Source organism: Macrosteles quadrilineatus, unplaced genomic scaffold (genome assembly GCF_028750875.1).
Source record: "Macrosteles quadrilineatus isolate MER2022 unplaced genomic scaffold, UCM_ALF_1.0 Scaffold_73__1_contigs__length_606889, whole genome shotgun sequence".
Taxonomy (NCBI): Eukaryota; Metazoa; Arthropoda; class Insecta; order Hemiptera; family Cicadellidae; genus Macrosteles; species Macrosteles quadrilineatus.
In genome coordinates, this window is record NW_026542666.1 from 187,013 (window position 1) to 212,075 (window position 25,063).

At 34.6% G+C, this 25,063-nt stretch overlaps 1 protein-coding gene across 1 annotated transcript; it reads right to left on the reverse strand.

Moving 5' to 3' along the window:
- On the reverse strand, nt 1-24,754 carry LOC128981985 (splicing factor YJU2-like). Its single transcript, XM_054401014.1, has 8 exons — nt 24,418-24,754; nt 20,279-20,379; nt 14,842-14,953; nt 12,144-12,311; nt 10,030-10,217; nt 9,445-9,568; nt 3,599-3,840; nt 1-787 (listed from the first exon to the last, which is right to left on the reverse strand). Exons 1-7 carry the CDS (start codon nt 24,439-24,441, stop codon nt 3,601-3,603), a joined length of 957 nt encoding a protein of 318 aa, XP_054256989.1. The 5' UTR covers nt 24,442-24,754; the 3' UTR covers nt 1-787; nt 3,599-3,600.
- Nucleotides 24,755-25,063: the final 309 nt, after the last annotated feature.

Genomic DNA, 25,063 nt, shown 5'->3' on the forward strand with positions numbered 1-25,063 from the left:
AACATAACATCGATATATTTCATGCTAATATAGACTTCTTTAGTTAGAGACGGTTAAAGAGAATGGATCAGCTAAAGGCAATTTTTACGTGTTTCCTTACAGTATATATCATTTGTCTATGCAATTGAAAGGAAGTATTCAATACATCTAAGAAAATGATAGACCATTTAATTGATAGTCAGGTACTCCTTAAACAAGTCCATAGGATAGTATTGTAAGTAAAATCTGTAAATTTATTCAACAATAAAATTATTACAATACATTTTTAACATTTCTCAATCAGATTGTTCAATTCTGAGAAGAATTCACTGGAGCTGCGACTAAAGCATTTTTTAATATAATATACTAGGTTATCAGTATCATCTTGGACTTCTTCGATCAAGCCCTGTGCCCTTGTCAGAATTTCATCAAATTCTGGTCCACTGTTTTGGACTTGTGTTACAGTACAGTTTAAGATTGTTAAAATTCCACCTTCATGTCGACAACCGAGTATATTCTCAATTAAATCGAAGAATGTGGTACCGATAAACCTGACGTAGAAGTAGAGATCAATCAAGACTTCTTCATAGTTAGCAATCTCTCTAGTTGCATTAACACAAGCCTTGTAATCGCCATACTTCAACAAGGCCAAAGATACTATTTCTAAATGGGTTTCTGTACCACATGATTGAAACTTGTCCAAAGTACTCTTAGCTGTGCCGTAAAACTCCTTTAGACTGCCAAGTGATTTATGAGAAGAGGAGGGTATGAGGTCTTGTGTTTGAGAATCTCCTGGAAATGCACTGACCTGTGGAAATATTTCAAATTACTTTTTATTCCAAATAAAATGTATTTATTTATACTTTACCTTGTTCACACGAGGCCAGTACAGCAGACAGATTACTTGCTTCTAATTCATTTCGAGTTACCTGAGGAACAAACCAGACAGTAACCTGCCTGCTCTACTAGCCTTGTGTAAACGAGACTTTAAAGAATTATCTGTGCATTGTTATGTTTAACAAATATTGGAATTACAAATGCTACAACTGTTTTGAAATTTCGCGCAGTACTATAAAAACAAGTAATTATATTTGAGATAAGGTAATATGATGAAGAAGTAAATTTTGATTAAGTTTACAAATAGGAAAAAATCCTTTAAAATTCACAATGAGCAGAATAATTCGAAACCGGATAAATTACACGATGTATATTTGTTATAATAATTGTGTAACCTCAAAATGTAAATAATTAAAAATAAGAAATACACAAAGTATGTGACTATTATGCAAATTAGTTTCATAGTTTGAGGGTCAAATGAAATGTTTGTGTTTGAGTACATATCAATCTTATTTTATATTTATTTTAACTCAAGTTGTGACTCAAGAAGGGTTAGGCCGGGCCACACTCATCTTATCTCGCTGAATTTTTTCCACGGGCGTTACCCGTGGGTTTGTTAGATATATTACGGTATATGGGGCAGGCCACACTAGAGTAAAAACGTCCGTGAACGCGTTTGTCAGTCTCGCTGGTTTTACCAGCGGCACACGGACACGGACGATTTTTATTGCAAGCGTGGCATGCTCTATCAGTCTCACTGGTTTGCCCGAAAAACCTATCTCGTAAGACGAGTGTGGCCCCGGTCAAACGCACGTGAAAACGGAAAAAACAGTCTCACTGGTTAAAAATTACAAGTGTGGCCCCGGCCTTGGTCAGTAACAAAGCTACAAAGATCATCTCACTCCATTCTATACTCATCCTTACTCATATTATTTTGTTAAAATATGCACCTAGGTGGCGTCCCCATCTCAATTGATAATGATAATGATTAAAATCAATAAGCTGAACAGTAAAAAACTCCCTTGTCCAGCTGCAGAAATATAAGAAGTATCAAATTACTTTACAACTAAATTTTATTTTTAACAACAAGATCAAAACAATTATTATTACGAACTGAATTTTGAATGCTACAGTCTCTTAAATGTAAAATGTTAAATAAATGCTACGCCACAAAATAATGAGGGGTTTGTCCAAGATTTGCTTACAAAAATTGAATTATAACAATGAAATAGCTTCTAATTTGTATGCCTAATATAAATTCCAACACTATTCAATATGGTTATTACATTTATACTGTACATTAATGATTTTATAATAGGTGTAAAGTATAAAGATATCCGAGTAATTTTGGAAGAAATACTTTTTAAATCCGTCTAATACCGCCTACATGTAAAGTTATTTGAGAGCACTATTTGAGAAGTTATGAAAAAACATACTCAAGATATCTAAGGCATTTGTAGAAAAATTAAAGATGGGGAAAGCAGGAATCCAAGTACCTATGACACTTTCTTTACTTACCCAAAAAATATCTAGGTATTTATACAATACCCAATTTACCTGTAGCCTACCTTTTAACACATTAACAACTAATCCAGCACTTAAACTTTAAAATTGTGCAGGTATTTAATTTAAAAGAACCTAATTCATTGATTGAACTTACCTTGAGAATAAAAATGAAGAGGAAAACTGATATGATTTTGTACAAAACCATTTTGTATAAACTTATTTGAACACTTTTCACAGACTCAATCTGAATTATGAAAATTGTGATTACCTAAATTGTTTATATGATAAATAATCTTTATCTCGAATTACAGAATAATCTCTATGATTGACAAATATTCTTAGATAAGTTGAAGAGGGATAGCCCTGATTTTGTAATAATTTCAGGTATTTCTAATTGTGCACCAGTAAGGAGTGATGCTTAACAAGTGGAAGGGATTGTCCATAAGGAAATGTTCAATTTAATTTAGTTAATAGTACTTATAACTTGATGCTGACATAGTAACTAATCAACAATCTTCAGATAGTTAAAAGTTTATACCGTATAGAGTGTATAAGGGGAAATAACGCTTTTCTGAGAAAACTGCCTCAAACATAACAGCTTCAAAAAGATGATTGATTTAATTCGTTAAAGATTGTTTCAATTGTAAAGCTTACCAATGCTGATAATAAAACTTCACTAAACCGTCATTCAGTAAGATCCAACCATTATGAATTTTAATTAATCTGTCTAGCACATTTTAAAACATTGAATACCTATGTTAAGACTGTGCCACTTTAAACTAGGCAATCTTGTTGCATTTACTGTACACTTTTTGTTTTTTTAGGTTTTTTTTTTTTAATTCAGAACATCCAATTCAAGCTTATATCCTAAATTGGTGTTCAATTTAGCCTAATGTTAAGAATATTTAGCCAATTTTCCCTGGAATACGGCTGCCTTACCCCAAAACTAAACTTAAACTTATTTAGTACTAGTAGTATATTAATATTATCCAGAACCCAGAAAACTTAGATCCCAATAAGTCCAAATAAATTAGGGTTTACTGTAAAATAAAAATAATTTTAACGATCACCAACTTGAAAGACGGTTAATGAGCCATGAAAACCATTACATTTGCATGGGTAACAATGTTGGAAAATTAAACATAAATTAACACGTTAGGTTTAGGAATGATCTATGTGATTTTTTAGTGTTAAACGAGCAAAAAGGTTTAAAAAATTAAAATTCCAAGATTCCATTTATTAATATTACACACAAATAAATACATAAACAACAAACCATTAACTAGATTCACTGCCATCGCTATCAGAGTAAGCGCCCACTAGGGACAGAATCGCTTGGGGTTTCTTGGTTTCCCCATTGGCTGAAGAGGCGGGGATATTTGAAGTTGTTGGGACAGTAGCTGAAGTGGTTGATGGACTGCCTGTAGCTGCATCAGGTTTCTTCAGACGTACCAGACCACTCAACGGCTTCTTCCCCATCACTCCCACACTCTTGGTCCAAGACGAGTTTGTTTGGGTCTGCAAAACCACATGAATATCAAGTGATTTTGGATGTAGTAAAACAATTCATCTCTACGAATGAAAATGAATGAAATGAAATGAAAAGGCGCTTTATTTTCAAAATTCTCAATACTTAAACAAGTTCATCCCAAGCAGGGAACGTGCCTACTCGCTACAGCAATAACCTCTCGGTCGTCTGCCGAGTTGGCACCTCTAAAACTAAATCTATTATATAAACAATAAATTAATTACTTTAAAATGAAATTGAACACCTCCCTTAACTGACAGTTTTAGTTTTTTTTATATTTTTAATTAAAAAGTGTTTTAAGATAATATTCAGCTAGCATGCACAAGGTAAATAGAGTCCATGCGCTACATGCATACAAGAGATTCATTAAAAGGTTACAGAATAACTTTTAAATTTATTCCTAATACAGACTTTCTCAAAGTAGTCTAGTTGCCAAAAGGCATTTTTCACCCAAACCTGAAAGTAAGGTCCACCCGAAGTTTTATGGTGTTTTCTGTTTCTTCAAGACCTACATAACTAAAATCTGCAAGGTGCCACTTTGTCACCCTTGAGCAAATTGAAATATTCAAGATGGCGACCAAGATGGCTTAAAAACTGTATATTTGCTGTATCTTTTCCTATAGAAGAGACAGGATAATAATTTTTGTGTCTAATTTTATGTTTTAAGGGTCAGAGAATACCAATAATTGAATATCTTAGTAATAAAAAGACCCCCGCCACAGCAAACCTGCCGACTAAGCGAATTTCCAGTTGCCTGAATTGATTTTCAATTAAATGTATTTAATTAACATTAATTTTTATGAGTACTTAGGCTTGCTGCTACAGGGAGGGTAAAAAAGTGTTTTTTTTTGTGAAATATTAATAACTTAGTATAAAATAAATAAATTTACCAAGTTTGATCAAAATATATCCATAAACAAGCAGACTACAACATTTTACAATATTCCCAATAAGAATAACATAGGAATTTTAAAATAACAATTATTTAAATTTTCTCCGTATCTAATAATAATACAAAAACACTTTGATATACTAAATTATTTGCTTTTTTAAGCTCTTTAAGAAGGTTTGAAGAGAAATTGGAAAATTTTGCGTTTAGAGGGTCAAAAATTAGAAAAAACAATTTTTACTCCATAAAACCCCGCGTAAAACCCCGTTCCCATGGTCCGATCATGCTGGTTCTCGAACTCATTCAAGTTTATCCTGCCTTACACCTTCAAACCAAATTTCATCAAAATTGTATAAAAATTACTCAAGTTATCGTGTTCACGGACACATATATGTAATTGTCTATTATGAAAAATTGAATTTTGGTATGTTTCAAAACCCCAACTTTTTCAATCAATCAATCAATCAATTTATTTATTGAACTATAATGAATACATGCATATTATACAATAGGTGCAAAAACCATACAAGGCTTGTCTGCACCAACATATTATGAAAAACAGTGTTCAGTGTTCTCATGCTAGGATTTTGTCAGATCTTTTTATACATTGCCCTATATGTATGAATGTATGATTCCAAAATATGTTTTAAATGTTCTCAAAGCAATTTTTCCCACCTCAAAGTGTATTTTAATCGAACTAGATGTAGTGGTGCAGCCCGCGTCACGACTAGCGTTCCAAGTTGAAGACTAATAACAATATATCCCATAATATAACTTCAAAGCAATATACAAACTGATATGAGGTTGATAATTGTTGAAAATTGTATTCAGATTCTTTTAAGAGCCACAAAATATGAATGTTCTTATCACCTGAGTTTGTATTTGCAAACATTTAAAGGTTTTACAAAAAAAATCTTCGAAATTTGCTATTGTTTCAATTTAAAGCTGTCTATTTTAAATAAATCAATAATGAAATGGTATAAGGTTATTATTATCTTAAAGTAAACTTGAAGAGGAATCTATTAAGACAAACCGCAAATCGTTAAGACGATTAGTTGTCAAATAATTGATGTTTTACTAAAAGCTTACATAAATCCAATATGGCGGAAGTTTTTTCAAAAATGGCGGCTTTCCACCACTTGGATTTTCTTGATTTTTAGTATAATATTCTTGACACCTTTTTTGACAAAATCCCATATATTTTGGAATATATGGGGAAGAAATATATTTTATTTCTTTTACCTTAAGTTTGATGTTGGACCGTATTTCGACTAGCCTAAAGAACAGTGTTTTTTTTTAATTCAAGAAAACTATAATTTAAAAAGCAGTTGATAAAGTCATTCACTGTTCCTGAAGAAGGATAATGCACTGTCCCCAGTACAGCACAAGCATCAATTAGGAGAACTGCTTGTAAGTTAACTGATTTGATGACTGTGTTCTGTTTGAATGTAGCACTTATCCTCAGAAACCATTGATATAATGTTTTAAGTCAAGTAAATACTTGAAAACATTGTTGATAAGGTAACTTGGCAACAAATTAATGTGGAAATTTATTAAAAACTTATATTGATTTATTATTTTGGGTAATTTTCTAATTAAAACATCAAACTAGGCACAAAATGATTATCCTGTCTCTTCTATAGGGAAAGATACAGCAGATATACAGGATTAGTAAACCGAACCAGCATGATCGGACCATGGGAACGGGGTTTTACGTGGGGTTTTATGGGGTAAAAATTTGTTTTTCTAATTTTTGACCCTCTAAACGCAAAATTTTCCAATTTCTCTTCAAACCTTAAAGAGCTTAAAAGAACAAACAATTTAGTATATCAAAGTGTTTTTGTACCATTATTAGTTACGGAGAAAATACAAATAATTGTTAATTTAAAATTCACATATTATTCTTGATTATATCTTATATATTTTTTATATTAGGATATATTTTGATCAAAATTGGTAAATTTATTTATTTTATACTAAGTTATTAATATTTCACAAAAAAAAAAACACTTTTTTACCCTCCCTGTAGCAGCAAGCCTAAGTACTCATAAAAATTAATGTTAATTAAATACATTTAATTGAAAATCAATTCAGGCAACTGGAAATTCGCTTATTCGGCAGGTTTGCTGTGGCGGGGGTATTTTATTACTAAGATAATCAATTATTGGTATTCTCTGACCCTTAAAACATAAAATTAGACACAACAATTATTATCCTGTCTCTTCTATAGGGAAAGATACAGCAAATATACAGTTTTTAAGCCATCTTGGCCGCCATCTTGAATATTTCAATTTGCTCAAGGGTGACAAAGTGGCACCTTGCAGATTTTAGTTATGTAGGTCTTGAAGAAACAGAAAACACCATAAAACTTCGGGTGGACCTTACTTCCAGGTTTTTTGACCGGCAACCAGACTAAAGAGTGAGATTAACAGAATTATAACTCTTTAAAACACCTGGCAAAAGATCATTGGCGATGTGCAAAATACTAGCCTCCATGACTGAAATCTCTAAGCACTAGACATGTTATGATTTTGCTAAGGCACATGTGTTCAGCCTATAAATATATTGCACACTACGGGTAAAAACTGTACCCATTTTTGAAACAAAAAATAGATCAATTTCAATCAACCAATAAAGTATAGTTTTGTAAAAAAATCTGATTCCTAAACCACTTTTAAACCGTGCCAAACTGAAAGGCAACTTGTTTAAACTATAGCATTTCTTAAGTTCCCCATCAGCTATCATAGTGCAAAGAACTATAAGGATTCTAACCGAGGCTCATTGGACTCAAAGAACTGAGTAAAAACTACCTAAAGCGGGTAAGGTTCACAAACTCGAAATTTCATCAACTCCTATGGTAACATATTTAAATAAACAGAGAAGTTCACGAACTGTCACAAAGTCCAATAGCATAAATTTCAAATAATCGTTTCACGAACTCCAATGGTAATAAGCAGAGCGTTTCACAAGCTCCAAATTTCAACAACTCAAAAAGTACAGTCCCAACCAGAAGTTTCCACCGTCGGATTGCAGGCAGTTCTTGCATTGTTAAATTTAATTAATATTATTGGAGTTTGTGAAACGATGGTTATTTTAAAATTTATGCTTTTAGATCTGGTGAAATTTGGAGTTCATAAATCTCTCTTTTATTTAAATATTTTCATATTGAAGCTGGTAGAATTTGGAGTTTGTGAAACGCTTCCGCCACTGCTGACCCACATAAATCATGTCTACTTTAGTATCCGGAGCAGAGGAATACCAAAACTGCTGACTAACTTCAGAGTGTATATTTTAAGTATAACCTTTGTTTGACTATAGTTAGAACTAGACAATTCATCCCTATGTTAACAGTTTGAATCAAAATGGATGTGAAGTGAGAAAACCCAGACTGGGCTGGTGTCAAAAACTGATTTAAGTATATGTACTTGTATCATATTTTTATAGTCAACTACAGTAGACTCCTTCTTATCTGGACTCCATGGGACCGAGGCCAGTCCATATAACGGTTTTTCCGGTTAAACAGGTGTCCCCAAAAACTCATTAAAACGGACCATTTAAATTTAATGCATGCAAACCAAATATTTTACTTAAATTAAGGAGAGCATTGTGTTTAGGCACGTGATCGCTGGTCTCAAATCTTTCCCACGAGAACAGTCGTTTCAGTAATGCCCACAGTATTGTCGATCTAGTCCGGTTAAACTGATGTGGAAACAATTGTCCGGTTAAAGAGATGACATTTACGCAGAGTGTAGTCCGGTTAAACCGATGTCCGGTTAAAAGGTGTCCGGATAAGAGGGAGTCTAGAGTCTACTGTATTTTAGTAAACAAAATAAGGTAGAAAATATAATACAAGACACTAGCACACTCTGTGGCGGGCATAAACTGTAACTTTTTTTTAAATTGGCGAGAGCTGGCTTATGGGATGTCTACTTCGGTATCCAAAAGACAATGGTATAGCTATAATCACTTGTATTAATCTAGGATTTAGGGGTAATTTTTTACCAGTAGGCCTACAAATTTTTATATTGCATACCGGATATCTAAGGTAAAATGTAAATGTTAACGTACCCAAAAATTTTCTGTTCTGTAAAAAACCGCATGAATTGGTCAAAGGATACGATGTAACAGTGCTTGATTTCTATAGAATATCAAAGCTATTACAGTGTATGTTTCTTTCACTGCAGTTGAATGTTGAATTGTATGTGGTTATCTGTAAGACCTCTTGTGTAACACCTCTTGCCCTTCAAGTGTTCTGATATATTTATAAAGATAACAAAAGAGTGTAAACAATGACAATGACAAAATTGTATGTTAGCCTATTCCAAATGCCAATCACACTCAATCAAAAACGTAAACATGAGCATTTAAAAAACAACAGTAGCGTGTTGATTCAATTCAAAAACACTTCATGAATAAGCACTTCAATGAAATGCATTAATGGTAGAATAAAGTGGTTTTCAACTAATGTATTTTGTATTCTTATATACAACAAAGAAAAATCTTACTCGAATCCTAAAATTACAGAAAAAGGCATTAAGAACAATGATGGGATTAAATTATGATGAGTGTTAAAATTCATTTGAAAAATGTTAAAATATTAACTGTCTTTGCCCAATACATTTTTGAATTGCTCTCATTGCAAGAGAATTTGAGCCTGGCTCCCATTGTCAACTTGTACTAGTAACTAGGTTGTTTTTTGTGTTACCTGAGTTTTGGGTGCAGGTTTTTCCACAGCCAGTTTTTTTGTCGCAGGAGTAGATCTCTCCTCATCTGCCGCATCTACTATCTCCTCCTCGACTACTCGTTTATTTCCACTGCTGAACACTGATCTGAAATATTCACTCATTACATTTAAAATATTTGGAGCATTTTAAGGCTTGAAATCATTATTGGATTGGCAAATAATGAATAATAATAGATTAGTATTCGGTTAATCTAATCTAATTATTTTGTTGTGCTGTACCAAGAATTATAGTTTTTTTTAGAAAGATACAGTAAAGTTTAGGAACATAAGAAGATTAAATAACCAACTAATGAACTTTAAAATTCATTTCAAGCAGTTGGTTGGACACAAAAAAAGTCCAAAGCCCAATTGATTCATTTAAAATTTCTCTGCAATGGGGACATCTTGAGAAGAAATAGAGATCTGCGTTTGTTGAAAACCTTTATGTTTTTATGAACTTATTGTGAGCTATAAAATAAACTGAAATACAACGCCTGATAAAGGAAATATAGATAGGATTTACGTATAAACTCTCTGGTTATTGAATCTTTACTGTAGTTTACTTACTTAATAAACTCTTCATCCTGTTCTTCTTGCAATTTTAAAATTTTCTCTCTAGCTTCTTTAGTGTTATAATTGCTGAGCATGGAGTCATAATCTATGTTTCGCTGTCTTCTGTTGAGGTCTTTCAGGTCCTCCAAGGATTCAAGCAGTTCCAGTTCTTGTTTTGACTGCTGGGTTCTATTTTCCAAAAGCTGAAAATGTTGAAAACATCGCTATTATTTGCTTTACAACTGCAACATAATTTTTGTGTAACCATAAGTGTTTATCTGAAATATAAATCTATGTCTGTGATTAAGTCGATCCTGTCATTTGACTCCAGTTTAAAAGTATTGTCTGGCCAAAGAGGTTATGCCTTGTACAGCTAAACTCAGGTCCGTCCGAAGGGGGGGGGGGGGCAACGGTTGCCCCCCGGTATAGGTATTGCCCCCGGTAATATAAAGGTAAAATTAAATGTAAATGTAATATAGTATGAAGTAGGGTTGGTACTACTATAAAGGAAGTTCACGTGCAACCAATTGTCAGACGCTGTCATACTTTTTGGGACTTAAATGTCGGAACTCGGGAGTAAGGCGGAGGCGGTAGGAATATAGGGAGTGACAGTGACAGTTATTACAGTGATTTGTTTCCCTGGTGCATCAAGCGTTGCAGAGTGATGTGGTAAACATAGGACGTGCAGTGATGATGCTTGGCAAAAGTCAGCCCTTGGCGGGAACATTTATGTCAAAGAGTTGCAGCAGTTCAGGGTAATCAATTAGTCCATTCACGATCTTATGAAGGAATATAAGGTGAAGAGCAATTCTGCGTGAGGCATGAGGCATAATTTCAGTGGTGTTGACATCGGTGTACCTAAGACCACTCCTCACCCTCAACAAGCGCAGAAGGCGTTTTTGGACTTGCTCAAGGGAATCGCAGTGGCCTAACTGGTGGGGGGACCAAATTGTAGATCCATATTCGAGTATGGGCCGGACTAAAGTATAATAATAAAGACTCTTAACTGTTGCAGAGGAGAAGGCATTTTGAGGTGTCCGAGCAATGAGTCTCAGTGTACAATTTGCAGAGGCCCAGGCATTAGTGATGTGAACATTTAGCTCCAAGCTAGGAGATAGGTGGTTCCTATTCATTAACCAAATTGACTCCCTCCAAGATTGTGCCATTAAGGGTATAGTCAAAGAAAGGCTTGTTTTTGTTCCTCCCGCCCGAAGGTTAGGACTAGGCACTTATTTACCGTGAGCTGCATGCAATTCATATGGCACCAGCGTTCAATCTGTTCAATATCTTCTTGGAGCTCAACGTGTAGGTTTACAGATGCAACTTCTCTAAATATTTTTATGTCATCAAGAAAAAGAAGAAAGTTGGACTTGAGGGACGCACCAATGTCGTTGATGAATAGACCAAACAGGAAAGAGCCAAGGAGGGACCCTCGAGGCACACATGATGTAACATTCAATGAAGTCTGGGAAGAGGAGCCAGTGAATTTGACTTATAGGTTGTGGCCATTTAAATATGACTCATAATGTAATTATCCTTCAAGTATGCTGTGTTTATGTAAGAAGGTATGCTGTGTGAGTATTGGTGGCAATGCAAAAAACTAACATACAACTACTATTGGGGGGAAGGGGGCGCCATGAACATGTTTGCCCTGGGCACCACCAACCCTGAGGGCAGCCCTGGTAAATGACTTAGAACACCAGTTAAGTTTAGGTTAGGATCATTATAACGGCAGACAGATCAATAACTACGGTTTCTTCAACTCAAATAACAAAAACTATTAAAATAATAATTATATTACTCAGTAATCCACTCTGTTCTACTTTACAGATAAGAAATACCATTAAGATGAAAATAAACTTTTAGTTTTAGAAGATAGGATGCTCAGAAAAATGTATAACCCAAGTTAAGGTGGAAAAGCCAGGTGTTTAAAAACATTATTACAATGGGGATCCAACCTGAATCAGTAGGGTACCAGTATGGAAAAAGACTGGCATTATCGGTGTGCCAAAACCTGTTTAAGATTTTAATGGCCAATAAGGGCAAAGCTAGGAAGGACAGGGGTCTGGGTCTAATTTTGAACCAACCACCAACCACAGCTTAGATTCTCTAGCATATATTGTTCTCACCTTCATTGGATTATTAGCTTCCTCTTCTTTTCTCTCGTCTTCTTCCCTTTGAGCTTGTTCTTCGGCCAGTTTGAGAGCCATGAAATTACGAGTTGCCCCTGCCTCTATTTCGTAGTCTGTGTTTTTTGGATCTGTTTTGAAGGATATTTCTTGAAGACATCGTGTACACTGAAACCACAGTATCTGCTTAGAGGGATAATTCAAAGCGTAAAATTTTATTTGTACTTAGATACGATAATTTCTTAATGGAAGAAATATTGCAAGATGAACTCAAGCTATGTAGGTTATGTAAGAAATTGATTGTGTTCAAAATTTAAAATATGTTGAGTGTTCTGAAAATGTTAAAGATTAATGGATGACATTTCAAAATGATTTAATACTTCTAACGCTACTTTTTCTGAAACTTTCAGATATAACAAAGTTGTCAAAGAAACGTCTAATCAACAGTGTTGGGGAAGCTTACTTACTTGATACTTGATACTTGTGTGCTGCGTCGTTGACCGACAATGTCGGATAGACTGCGTTATTATATACATTTAAAAATAAACACTACTATTTACATACATATAAACAATACAACTTAAACAGGCTGTGGCGGTAAATAAAACGTGTTCCCCATTTGTAATGAAGGCTTTTATGTGACTTTTAGGGGTTCTTTACTCAGCTCCTCCAGTGAGTACAGTGGCCTATCCACCAAGCTATTTCTGATGGCAGCTTTGAAGGAGGTGATTTCCATATCCCGCACCTTATCCGGCAAGGTATTAAAAAGCCGTATGGCATAGCGGGGATAGCTCTTGAGGGTGCGGGTGAGACGACAACGCGGCATGTCAAGGTGTAGTGCTTGCCGGGTGTCATAGCAGTGGTGAACTTCTCTTCGGTCAAACAGATGGACATTCTCTTTCAGGAGTATTAGGATGTTCAATACATATTGACTGAAGACTGTAAGAATGCCCAGGTCTTTAAAAGGGGCCTACAATGTTCGTTGTAGTCGGCTGACATTATGATTCTTACAGCTTTTTTCTGGAGCAATAATATGTCCTGTGCTGCTGGTGAATGGCCCCAAAGTACCAAGCCGTACATAAGATGGCTATGAAACAGAGCATGGTACACAGTTATCAAGAATTGCTTCGGGATGATGTTCCGAAGTTTCCTTAGGAGGCAAATAACCCTAGATAGCCGTGCGCATACCCTATCAATATGTGAGCTCCAGCTTAGTTTGGGATCCAACCAGAAACCTAGAAGTTCCTCATCTCTTTCGGTTAGTGGCTTCAGTGTGCAGAGCAAGGACTGAGTCTTAGCTGCATTTAATTTCAGGCGGTTTGCTGTAAACCAGTTCTTGGCCAGCTCCAAAAGATGGTCAGCTTCAATATGCAGTTGCTCAATGTCGCTTCCTCTAGATATCAGAGTGGTGTCGTCAGCGAATAGGAGGGTGGAGACATTTAGCCTCAAATCGTTCACCGCTACACTAAAAAGGAGAGGGCCGAGCACCGAGCCCTGTGGCACTCCATGTGAGATACTCCTAACGCAGGAGAAGGCCCCATTTATCACAACTACTTGCCTGCGATTTGCCAAATAACAGGACAGGGACTTCAGCACAGTTCCGCCCACACCATACTTTGCTAGTTTGCCTATCAGTAGCTTATGGGACACCACATCAAACGCCTTGCTCAGATCGCAAAGTCTGAGGAGGATTGACTCATTATGTTCAAAGGCGTCAGTAATTGTCTCAACAAGACTCAACAGTGCGGTGGGGGTCAACATACAGGGGTCGTTGGTTCCAGTCTGATTTCATTTCTCGGAGTTTCACTCACAGCCTTCTTCATTTCATTTATCTTTTTTTGACCCATGTAGTCTGGAGTGGGACATTGTCATTGGTTGCCGCCAATGGGGCGTCACCTTCGTCTTCAAAAGTCTCATTCGACATGTCTTTGTTTGCAGTCTCATTTAATTCTAGGTTACAAGACAATTTATTTGATTCTAAAACTTTGTTTATGGCAACCTTAGTTTTAACGCTATGGTTAATTAAGATATTTAATTAAGATATTTATATAGACATAGATGGTTTAAGATATTTAATTAAGCTACTTTTAAAATGTAGCTAGCTACAACTACTGCTACATTTCCAAAAAAGTAGCTTAGCTACAGCTACAGCAACTCCATGTCCACGCAATGTTGTAATAGGTAATGAAACGATTGTGACCAGCTGTATGAAGCCAAGAAAGTAGGCTTAATTTTCTTTAAAATCTCAGTTTGAAAAAGGTTGTTTCACGTAAGGTTGTGATAAAAATCACTATCTCAATCAATGTTAATGTAGCGAGAAAAGTAGCTAAAATTCCGCTACAACTACTTCAAAAATGTAGCTAGCTACAGCTAAAGCTACAAAATCTTAAAAGTAGCGTCGCTACTTGTAGCGCGCTACTTCCCAACACTGCTAATCAAGATGTTATTCTCTTAAAAGTTTTACAACAGCATAAGATAAGCAGGATCTAATTAGACCTAACGTTATATTCCAGTAATACCTCCCAACCAAAAATTAAACAATTAAGTCTTAATCAACAGAAGAATTTAAATTTATACGTGTACTTCACTCCCTGATAGGCCTACTCTTCTGAAATAGAGAAATTAAGCTTGATAAAAATGGTAAGACATGCAACCAACACATTAACTTGTAACTTCTAAAACTGTATCAAAAAATTACTTTGATGTAAAACCTGTAGATTCTGATCCCAAAGTAATCTTCTCCTTCAACATCTTCTTTACGAGCATTGAACTTTTTCCCCTTGTATATATATTCTCCACATGTTTTACATCTGAAACAATAGTAAGTATAGTACTAGTAAAATACTTTTTCATTAAATTTAACAATTTTTTTTAGGCTATTTGAAAAATCTTGTAAGCCTGATATTATGTCAAATTCTATGTTTTATATAAGTACTAAATACCCCTGCCGCAGCAAACCTGCAGATTAAGCGAATTTCCATTTGTCTGAATTTATAAACAATTAAATCTATTTAAATAACATTTAGGTTAAACAAGTACCTAAGTTTGCTGCTTCAAGGAGGAAGGATGTGTGTTTTTAAGTAAAATATTAATAGCTTAGTATAAAAGAAATAAATTTGCCAAGTTTGATCAAAATATATCCATAAACAAGCAAACTACAACATTTTACAATAGTCTCCATAATAATAACATAGGAATTTTGAAATTTAAAATTTTTTTGAATTGTCTCTGTAACCAATGACCTCACAAAAAATTTCAATAAACTAAATTATTTGTCTTTTTAAGCTTTTTAAAATTGTTTAGAGAGGAATTGGGAAATTTTGTACATTGGTCAAAAATGGGGAAAAACCAATTTTGACCCCATATAACCCCCGTAAAACCCCGTTCCCATCGTCCGGTCTTGCTGTTTCATGAACTCATTCAAGTTTATCCCAAATTAATTAAACCAAATTGTATCCAAATCTAACAAAAATCACTCAAGTTATTGTGTTCACGGACATATATATATATATATATATATAAATTTTAGCGAATAGTGTTTTCGGCCCCTGGGGACATCATAATGAAAAAGTAAATCGGGCCCGGGCTCAAGTCTTACTAAGAAACCTACCGCAATAGCTACTTCCCTATAGGGAAATTAGCTAAAACAAAAGGATTGGGTTAAATCTAAATCAATGTGGGAATTATAAAACCAACATAAAAACATATGTTGTGTATTAAAACATGGGTAACCCCACCTTACTTAATATTCCACAATTTGATGAAGAATTAGGTTTTGCCTGAAAAAAAAACTAAATTTTACTTATCAAAACAAAACCCAAGATACAGCGAGAAATCTTACAAGACTTAGAGTATCAAAATTAGTCTAGGCTTCCTTATAAAGGGAATGGGGTGGTTATTTTTAAAGGATGTCATAAGATCAATAAGAATTTGGCTGGACGTTGTGCCTGACCAAAGCTGAGTTCAAACAGTACTTGATGGTAAGAGACGTTATTCCCTTAGAAGTCTTCATGGGAGGTCCAGGGACGGGAAACAGTGCAGTGTATTTAAGAAAAATAATAAAAATCATAGCTAATCAAGTCTGAAGAAAAAGTTAAGAGGTCTATTAAGAGGTCACAGCTATAGAAGAAGAGGGCTCTGTGAGGCGGAGTGACATTATTGCAATAGACAAGGGGAGAGATTAGATCTCATTATTGACCCAACAATTCGTCTCAAGACAATCAAAAGTCAGCCAAAGGAAGTTCATAAAAAAAAGTGAAGATATATACAAAAACTATCCCCTATGATTTGGAAAAAATATATAGTATCAAAATTTGAAGTTTATGGATTACTGGTTTAAGAGGAACGATTCCTAAACAAGTCTGACAGCAATTATGGAAGAAATTCAATAATTTGGAAATTCAAGTGTTAAGTTATATCTAATATTTTTATGGTTATCAAAAAAATTTGTACCGTATGTCATATTATTCTTTGTTCTACACAACAGACTACAATGTGTAGTAAGATGTCAATTTTTAAAACCCATTTGAATTTATAAAAAAAAAAATTTATGAATAAAAAAACTTGTTTAAAACAAAACGTTTTTAAACGCACTAAAAAGTAGAAAATAATTTATAAATAAGTGGAGAGTATAAATACTTGTAATATTTAAAACGAAAAACGCGGGGTGCATGCAATAGATAATTTACAATTACCTTCACCTATTGAACTAATGTATTATCAATTGCATGCACCCCACGTTTTTCGTTTTAAATTAATTACAAGTATTTATAGGCCTACTCTCCACATATTTATAAATTATTTTGTACTTTTTAGTGCGTTTAAAAACGTTTTGTTTAAGTTTTTTTTAAACAACAATTGACATTATTAACGAACACCTTTATATCTGCAATCAGATTGTTTATCTTTATTTAGAAATGTTTGATTGTATATATAATCTCTTGGGAGCGTACCTCTTAACCTCTGCTCTTCGAACTGTCAAATTTAAGTATTTACAGCTGATTTAAGGTAACACAGTACTCAAATATAAAAAATTTTTTCAATTTTAGCGAATTTCCCATATAGGGAATAAGCTATTACCGTAGTACTCATGGTAAGACCTGGACACGGGACCGATTTTTTTTTTTCGTTTTGAGGTCCCTAGTTCACTATTTGTTTTGCTTTTGATATTCACCCACGGCCTTTCAATTTTGTTAGGGATGTGGGGCGGCCACTCGCACTGTCACTATGGGGAGCATGCTTCCAATAGTTGTTCGTCTGGGGGCGGTGCGAGGGGTCGGCTCAGGGGTTTACGGGGGGTTTTATGGGGTAAAAATAGGTTTTTCCCATTTTTGACCCAAAAACATAAAATTTAGCAATTTCTTTCCAAACCATTTTGTAGAGCCTAAAAAAAACAAATAATTTAGTATATTGAAGCGTTATTATGCGCCTAATGGTTACGGAGAAAATTCCTAAAAATTGTAAATTTAAAATTCCCATGTTATTCTTATGGAGAATAAGTAAACTGTTGTAGTTTGCTTGTTTGTGAACATATTTTGATCAAATTTGGAAAATGTTTTTATTTCTTACTAACTATTCACATTTTACAAAAAAAAAAAAAAAAACAGTTTTACTCTCCCTGATGCAGCAAACCTAAGTACTTGTTAAACTAATTCTATTTAAATCAAGAATAAATGTTAAATTTTTAAGTAGACATTTCAGTGTAAATCCAATCAGTCAAATGGAAATTCGCTTAGTCTGCAGGTTTGCTGCGGCGGGGGTATTTTTTTATTATTTAGTTTTGTAGAACAGACTTTTCTGAACACGTAGATAATAAAAATTAAGGAAGAAAAAATTTTTTTTTTAATTTTCAGCTACTTTTATAAACTATTGCAGCCTAATTGAGCATGTTAAAGGTCCTACTACTAATCAAGATGCAGAGGGTACGCCGTCAAATATTAATTTTTTTTATTATTTAGTTTTGTAGAACACACTTTCCTGAACACGTACATATAAAATATTATGGAAGAAAAAATTATTTTAAGCTAGGCCTATACAGTGACTTTTATACACTCTTACATTAGCATGCCCAAGGGCCCTACTACTACCCGTGACAGGGGGTACTTTTGTCGTTTTCAGAAAGTCAAGTGGTTTTTAGTCAGGTACACTTTTCTTCCTCAATTATAATCCAACTAGATGAACCCGCGCGAGTTCGCACGAATAATAAATTAGGATCTTATAGCAACGTCGTTAGAAGTTGCGTCGTTGAATCGACGTTGGTCTTGAGCTCGATCGTTGACTATATGCATTCTAAGTTCTTTTTGCTGTTCAGTAGGAGTAAGGAGTATATTGCAGGACGGAACTCATCATGCTGAAAACTTGCGCGTATGGATTAATATCAACCAAATGTTGTGTCAAAATGTGCAGGAGTTCATAGTGCTGCAAGAGCCATTAGCTTTGTTTAGCATTCTTTCTTGAACATCGGTTTTGACGCCGTATATATACATTTGGGCATATGTAGGATGCTCCCCTTCGGACGGTTGAAAGGTGCCAATTGAGTGATAAATTGTGTCGTACACCTTATACATAAAAGGCCCTCCACCGTTATTTTCTTCAATTTTAGCTCGACCATTGCGATTCCAGAGTTGTACGATCTAATGTCCTCTTTCTGGTTTCTGCTCAAATGATTTGCTCCATTAAGTAAGCTCTGGATATAATAGCTTTCTCGGTATGGTGGTAGATTCACTTTTACTTTATGGCAGCAGGATGAAAATCCTTCGCCTCGTCCTCTTTGTTCTTCTTTAAAATGTAGCGCACCACATTTCTGACATTTTAATGCTATCTCGCCAAGTGAATGCTGCTGAATTCTTGTATTTGTCAGTGCAATTTTGTAAATACACGTTGCCACTAACTGTTCCAGCTCCTCGTCTGGGCTCCTTACGTTTTGCATTGCTTGCCGTATATTGATTCGCCGTGTCCGACCGGTAATGTTTCCTTGTCGTCGGGTCCTTGGCATGTTTAAACGGAAATAAAATGTAAAACTTTTCTCCCGTCGTGTCCTATAGGTAACGTTTCTTTGTCGGGGTTCTAATTATTTTAAAACACATTCAAACTGTTTACATTTTAAAACCAAACAAAACAGCTGGGATTTTTAAACTTTTATAATGACATCTGTTTCAGAATATAATAACATTAAAATCAATCACAATGTTATCCTTATGGAAGGAACTTTAAGGGCAGCCCACGCCCTTAAAAAGATATATTTTAAAAATCTAAAGCCAGTTTGCACATCTTCACACTTAGACAAACATTTTGGTATATAATATGTGGGGTTAAATCTTAAAACAAAAAAGCCTTATTGTTCACAAAGTTTCATGTCGCGTATTAAATATATAGATTTCAATAAAAATTGGTGTGTGTGTTCCTTATATGATAAGGAACAACAATACGAACCAATTTCCATGACAACCAAAAACCTTTGAAATAAAAAAATATTTTATGTTAAAAAATTACAAAATATTTTATAAAATTTATAAAAATTATACCAACAATTTAATTTTGCTAAAAACTTTTTTTGTTTCATATTATTGTTGGTAATAATGTATTAAACATAGTACAAAAATTTCAAGTTGATAGGTTAATATTTGTTAAAGTTATGTGTACCTATAAACTACAATTTTAACATGGGCGGGATAGGGAGTACTGTGTCACCTTAAATTAATTGATATGTAGTATTTACATTCTTTCAAAATTTTAACAAGGAAAATTAGGAAGCCGATGGGGCGTAGCCCAAAAGAAATATGAAAATTGAATGACAAAATTAAATTAATGAAATGAAATTAAATGCTTTATTTCCGTGAACATGACAAATGTATGGAAAAAGTAAAAAAAAACTAAAACTAAGTAAGAGTACTAAAAAATTGCAAAAATTACATGAAATGTTTGTTCCTGCAACACTCCATGCATAGAAAATGAAATAAATAAATGATATAATATTGCATTGTCTTCCATTTGTGAGCTATATTTCAAGTTTCAAGTCTCTAGCTCATCGGGAAGTTAGTATAAAATTGATTGCAAAATTTGTACTGTACAAGAAAGCGAGCTAATAAAAACGTTTTAAAATGAATACAATTATAAAAGCAGCAATAAGAACTTACCTCATATTAAATGGAGCCATAAGACGAACAGTGTACTGTCTGTTTTTAGGCAATTTCATACGAGGAATCTTTGAAGGATCAAAATCTGGAGGATAATATTTCTGGAAAGAGAAAAAATTAGTAATTAAGCACCAATACCACAATACCCTACTTCATATTTTGCTAAGATTTTTGCAAAGTTTCAATTTCGTATTAACCACTTTTTAGAGAAAAAAAAATAAGTGAAAAAAAATGGCGGCTGTGTGAGTAACTAACGACTTCCTGACAATTTAAATATGATATTTAGGCCTAGATATGTTTTTTTACTCAGGAACGATGCCCTAAAATATTGGTAGAGAGTTCTGGGACACCCTGTATAATTCAGTGTAGGTAATATTATTGATTATTTGTCAATAATAAACCTTCTATAAGTTATCCGTAGCTATGATGGAGCCAAATGTAAATTTTTTGCCTCAATTAATTACCAAAACTATGTGTGTTAGCCCAGTGGTTAGCATCACAGAATTCAGTGCAGGAGGGACGGGTTCAATTTCCGGCACATCCACAACCAGGGTTGCCACCTTAGATCAGGAAAAAATCGGAACATTGCCTCTTTCCCTACCGGATTAACATGGGCTTAAATACGGGCATAAGGAACCGAAATCGGGACGGGTGGCAACTCTGTCTACAACACATAACATAATAGTTTTGAACCGCTTTTCCTAGGTGCTTTCTCCTGTGTAGGCCTAACTTGTCTAGTAAAAATGCAGTCTGCTATCGGCACCAAAAAAAAAAAAAAAAAATACTTTGGGAAATATTACAGCCAGGAAAGAACCAAATTAATTTTTTAATGTGAAGATGAGAACTTCATAAGAACTTCTAACCCCACCATCTAAGTTAGATTCATATCTTGCTAAATACATGTGGCGGGAGTATGTAAAAGCAGAGAATCATGACCGTTTTGATAAACTACTATCAGACATATCGGAACTTAATGTAGGCCTATGCCCACTTGTCTTACATCTGTATTAGTTTTGCCTTTTAGTTTTGCCTTTTACAATATAAAGTTTTGATTTGTTAGGCCTGATGTAGGCTACGGTTATTTTTTTTAAACAATTAAAACAGGCCTAACTTGACATTAAAAAAGAAACTTTCACAATTTGTACCGATCACCGAAAATAATCTCTAAGGCCTAACTTATTAGTACCAGTACTTAGGCCTATCAGTCCATGGAAAAATAAAATATCAATCCATCAGAAAAAATCATTCGATGGGTAACTTACAGTTTCTTTAACTGGACAACCCTAATATCAATTGAAAATATCGATATTTTAAACTAGCCTTAGGTAGGCTAAATCAATTATTAAATGAAATTATTATAACCTAACCTAACCAAACAAACTTGCTGATAAATAAAAATCAATATAGAGATTTACTAAGTAATCTAATCGATATTTTTAATCGATATGAGAGTAGCCCAGTTAACCCTAGCGCTGGCAAACGCCGGATATACGGCGCGAACGGCCGCGGCCGAAACGGCGACGCCGGATATACGGCGCCAATGCCGGTGTTCGGTAGGCCTATATATAATTTTTTTTTTTTTTAGTTTTGTTAACTTTTTTGGGCTACTTTTGTAATAAATAAGAATACAAACCAGAGTACCCTGGAATTATATATTATACTAGCTGTAACCCGCGGGCTTTGCCCCGTTTAACTTCTTAATTTTCAAGATGATCTCGTTTGCATGGCTCAATCACGTCCTGGTTGAAGTTCGTTCGCTACGCTCACTCACCTTTAGGTTGGAGCTCGTTCGCTGCGCTCACTTTCCTTCAGGTTATCTCGTTCGCTACGCTCACTTGCCTTCAGGTTAGCTCGTTCGCTACGCTCACTCGCCTCCAGGTTGAAGTTCGTACGCTACGCTCACTCACCTTTTGGTTGTAAATTAGCTGTTGTCATAAATGTAAAAGAAATAATAGTGCAAGTGCTGCACCCTGTTGGTAATCCTTGTAACTTTAATGCTATTGAACATCACAGAACAGAACCAACTTGTTTAATTGAAACAGCTGTTAAGATTCAATAATTTCATTTCTCATAAGGTTAACATGGGATGGGAAACTCCAGAGCCACTGGGGCGGAGCCCGAAAGGAATTTTGAAATAAGAGTATGCCTATATGTTAATCGGGAATGTGAGCTATCATCATGCCAAATTTCAGCCCAATCCGACCAGTATTTTTCGCGTTTACTTTTCCCATACATACAGCAACCACCTCTTTTTAGCGAATTTCCCATATAGGGAATAAGCTATTACCGTAGTACTCATGGTAAGACCTGGACGCGGGACCGATTTTTTTTTTCATTTTGAGGTCCCTAGAGGCCAAAAACACCATCCGTTCAAATTCATATATATATATATATATATATATATTTATATATATATATATATATATATATATTTATATATATATATATATATATGTGTCCGTTAGCACGATAACTCGAGCAAAAATGATCCGATTTTGATGAAATTTGGTACAAACGTGTAAACCTACGTTTGTTCGAACGAGTTCGCGATCCAGCATGATCGGACCATGGGAACGGGGGTTTACGGGGGGTTTTATGGGGTAAAAATAGGTTTTTCCCATTTTTGACCCAAAAAACATAAAATTTAGCAATTTCTTTCCAAACCATTTTGTAGAGCTTAAAAAAACAAATAATTTAGTATATTGAAGCGTTATTATGCGCCTAATGGTTACGGAGAAAATTCCAAAAAATTGTAAATTTAAAATTCTCATGTTATTCTTATGGAGAATAAGTAAATTGTTGTAGTTTGCTTGTTTATGAACATATTTTGATCAAATTTGGAAAATGTTTTTATTTCTTACTAACTATTAACGTTTTACAAAAAAAAAAACAGTTTTACCCTCCCTGATGCAGCAAACCTAAGTACTAGTTATACTAATTCTTTTTAAATAGAGAATAAATGTTATATTTTTTAGTAGACATTTCAGTGTAAATCCAATCAGTCAAATGGAAATTCGCTTAGTCTGCAGGTTTGCTGCGGCGGGGGTATTTATAATAGTATAGATTAGGCCTAAGGTGTACGGATTTGTACATGACCTGGGTTGGGTGGTTATTTGGTACTAGCGCGGGAGTACGATCGACATAGTAATAGGGCTACCAAACAAAATACACAAAATTAGCTATATAAACTATATATTTTTGGAATCAGCAAAAAATTTACCACAACTTTACAATTTACCTTATGATGCTAAACGATGGAATATAAAAACATTTTATAAAAAAAGTAATAGGCTAGGGCCTAATGCCCACAATTTGGAAAAACAAAAATTTTTTTTGTGGCAACCATGTAAATCACCTATGTTCTTTGTCTTATTCCGAACAAAATGATATAAAACAATCCATAGTTATGTTGCTATTTCTAATTTTTATGATGGTTTAAAAATGATATGATATACACAGAGGATACGCGTCCGGTAACCAGACGTGGATTAGGCGTCCGGTAACCAGACGTGGATTAGGCGTCCGGTAACCAGACGTGGATTAGGCGTCCGGTAGGGGGTCCCCTGAACGCCATTACCACAATGATACGATGTTCAGCCATCAGTGTTCGTGGTGTAGTGGATAGAGTGCTCGACTGATATGCGAGAGGTCCCCGGTTCAAAACCCATCAGTAACTTTAACTTTTTGTCACAGATTTTGCTTTGAATGTAATTTCTTCTTAACTGTACATCTTTTGTTAGAATTTTTGGCATTTATAATTTTATGTTATGAAGAGAATTGAACCTTCATTTGATTTTTTTCACTATCAGCAAGTTTGGTTGGTTAGGTTAGGTTATGACAGTAACTGCCGGACGCCTAATCCACGTCCGGTTACCGGAGGCGTATCCTCTGCGTATTATATAATCAATAACTTCCCTATGCCAGTACAGTGTTACACTACTGCTAGCTCTAGGGTTAAGTAACTGTACCCCCTGGTTTAAAAAGTAAAGCAGGCTACTACACTGTGAAAACAAGCTTCCAAGTTTAAAAATCTACTAGCCTAGCTCACCTCTTACAGTATGCCTATGAACTTGAAAAAGGTTGATTTTAAAAATCCTTGATATAACTTAGCCTATTAGGATCATGGGATTTGTACTTACATTTAAGACTTTTCTTTCAGACATTTTGGTGTTTTCTTGGTAAACTTGTTACAAATTAGGGCCTATAGGCCTACTTATAATGCAAACAAATTACAAGCCTTTCGTTAAAATTAAAACTAATTGGTGTTAGGCCTATCACTTATCTGAGCAAAATGCTCAGAACTGATACCTAACGATCTAAGTTAACAGAACCGTAAAAACCTAAGACTACCTAACTACTACTAAACTAAGTAAAACAAACGTATAATCACAAAACAATCAGGAATAACAACAGGCAGAACAGAAACTGGAAAATAACATTTTATAGGTTAAGGTTAGACAGAACAGTTAGTTTAGTTGACACTGTGACTGTTTTTGTTCTGTTTTCATTTCATCTTAGGCAGGCACAGGTCACAAGCATTAGTCTGATATTAAATCATCAAGTTTTGAGGTTTTGAGCCAGCGCCACCGTGTTTTTTTTTTTTATGGTAGGCAGGCACAGGTCACAAGCATTAGTCTGATATTAAATCATCAAGTTTTGAGCCAGCGCCAGCGTGTTTTTACTTTCTCCCCCTATACCATAGTATATGGAGAAAGTATTGTTTTCGTCAAAATTTTCGAGTTTGAGTTTTGAGTGGATATATTCGTTTTGGGTCCCCCTGGAACC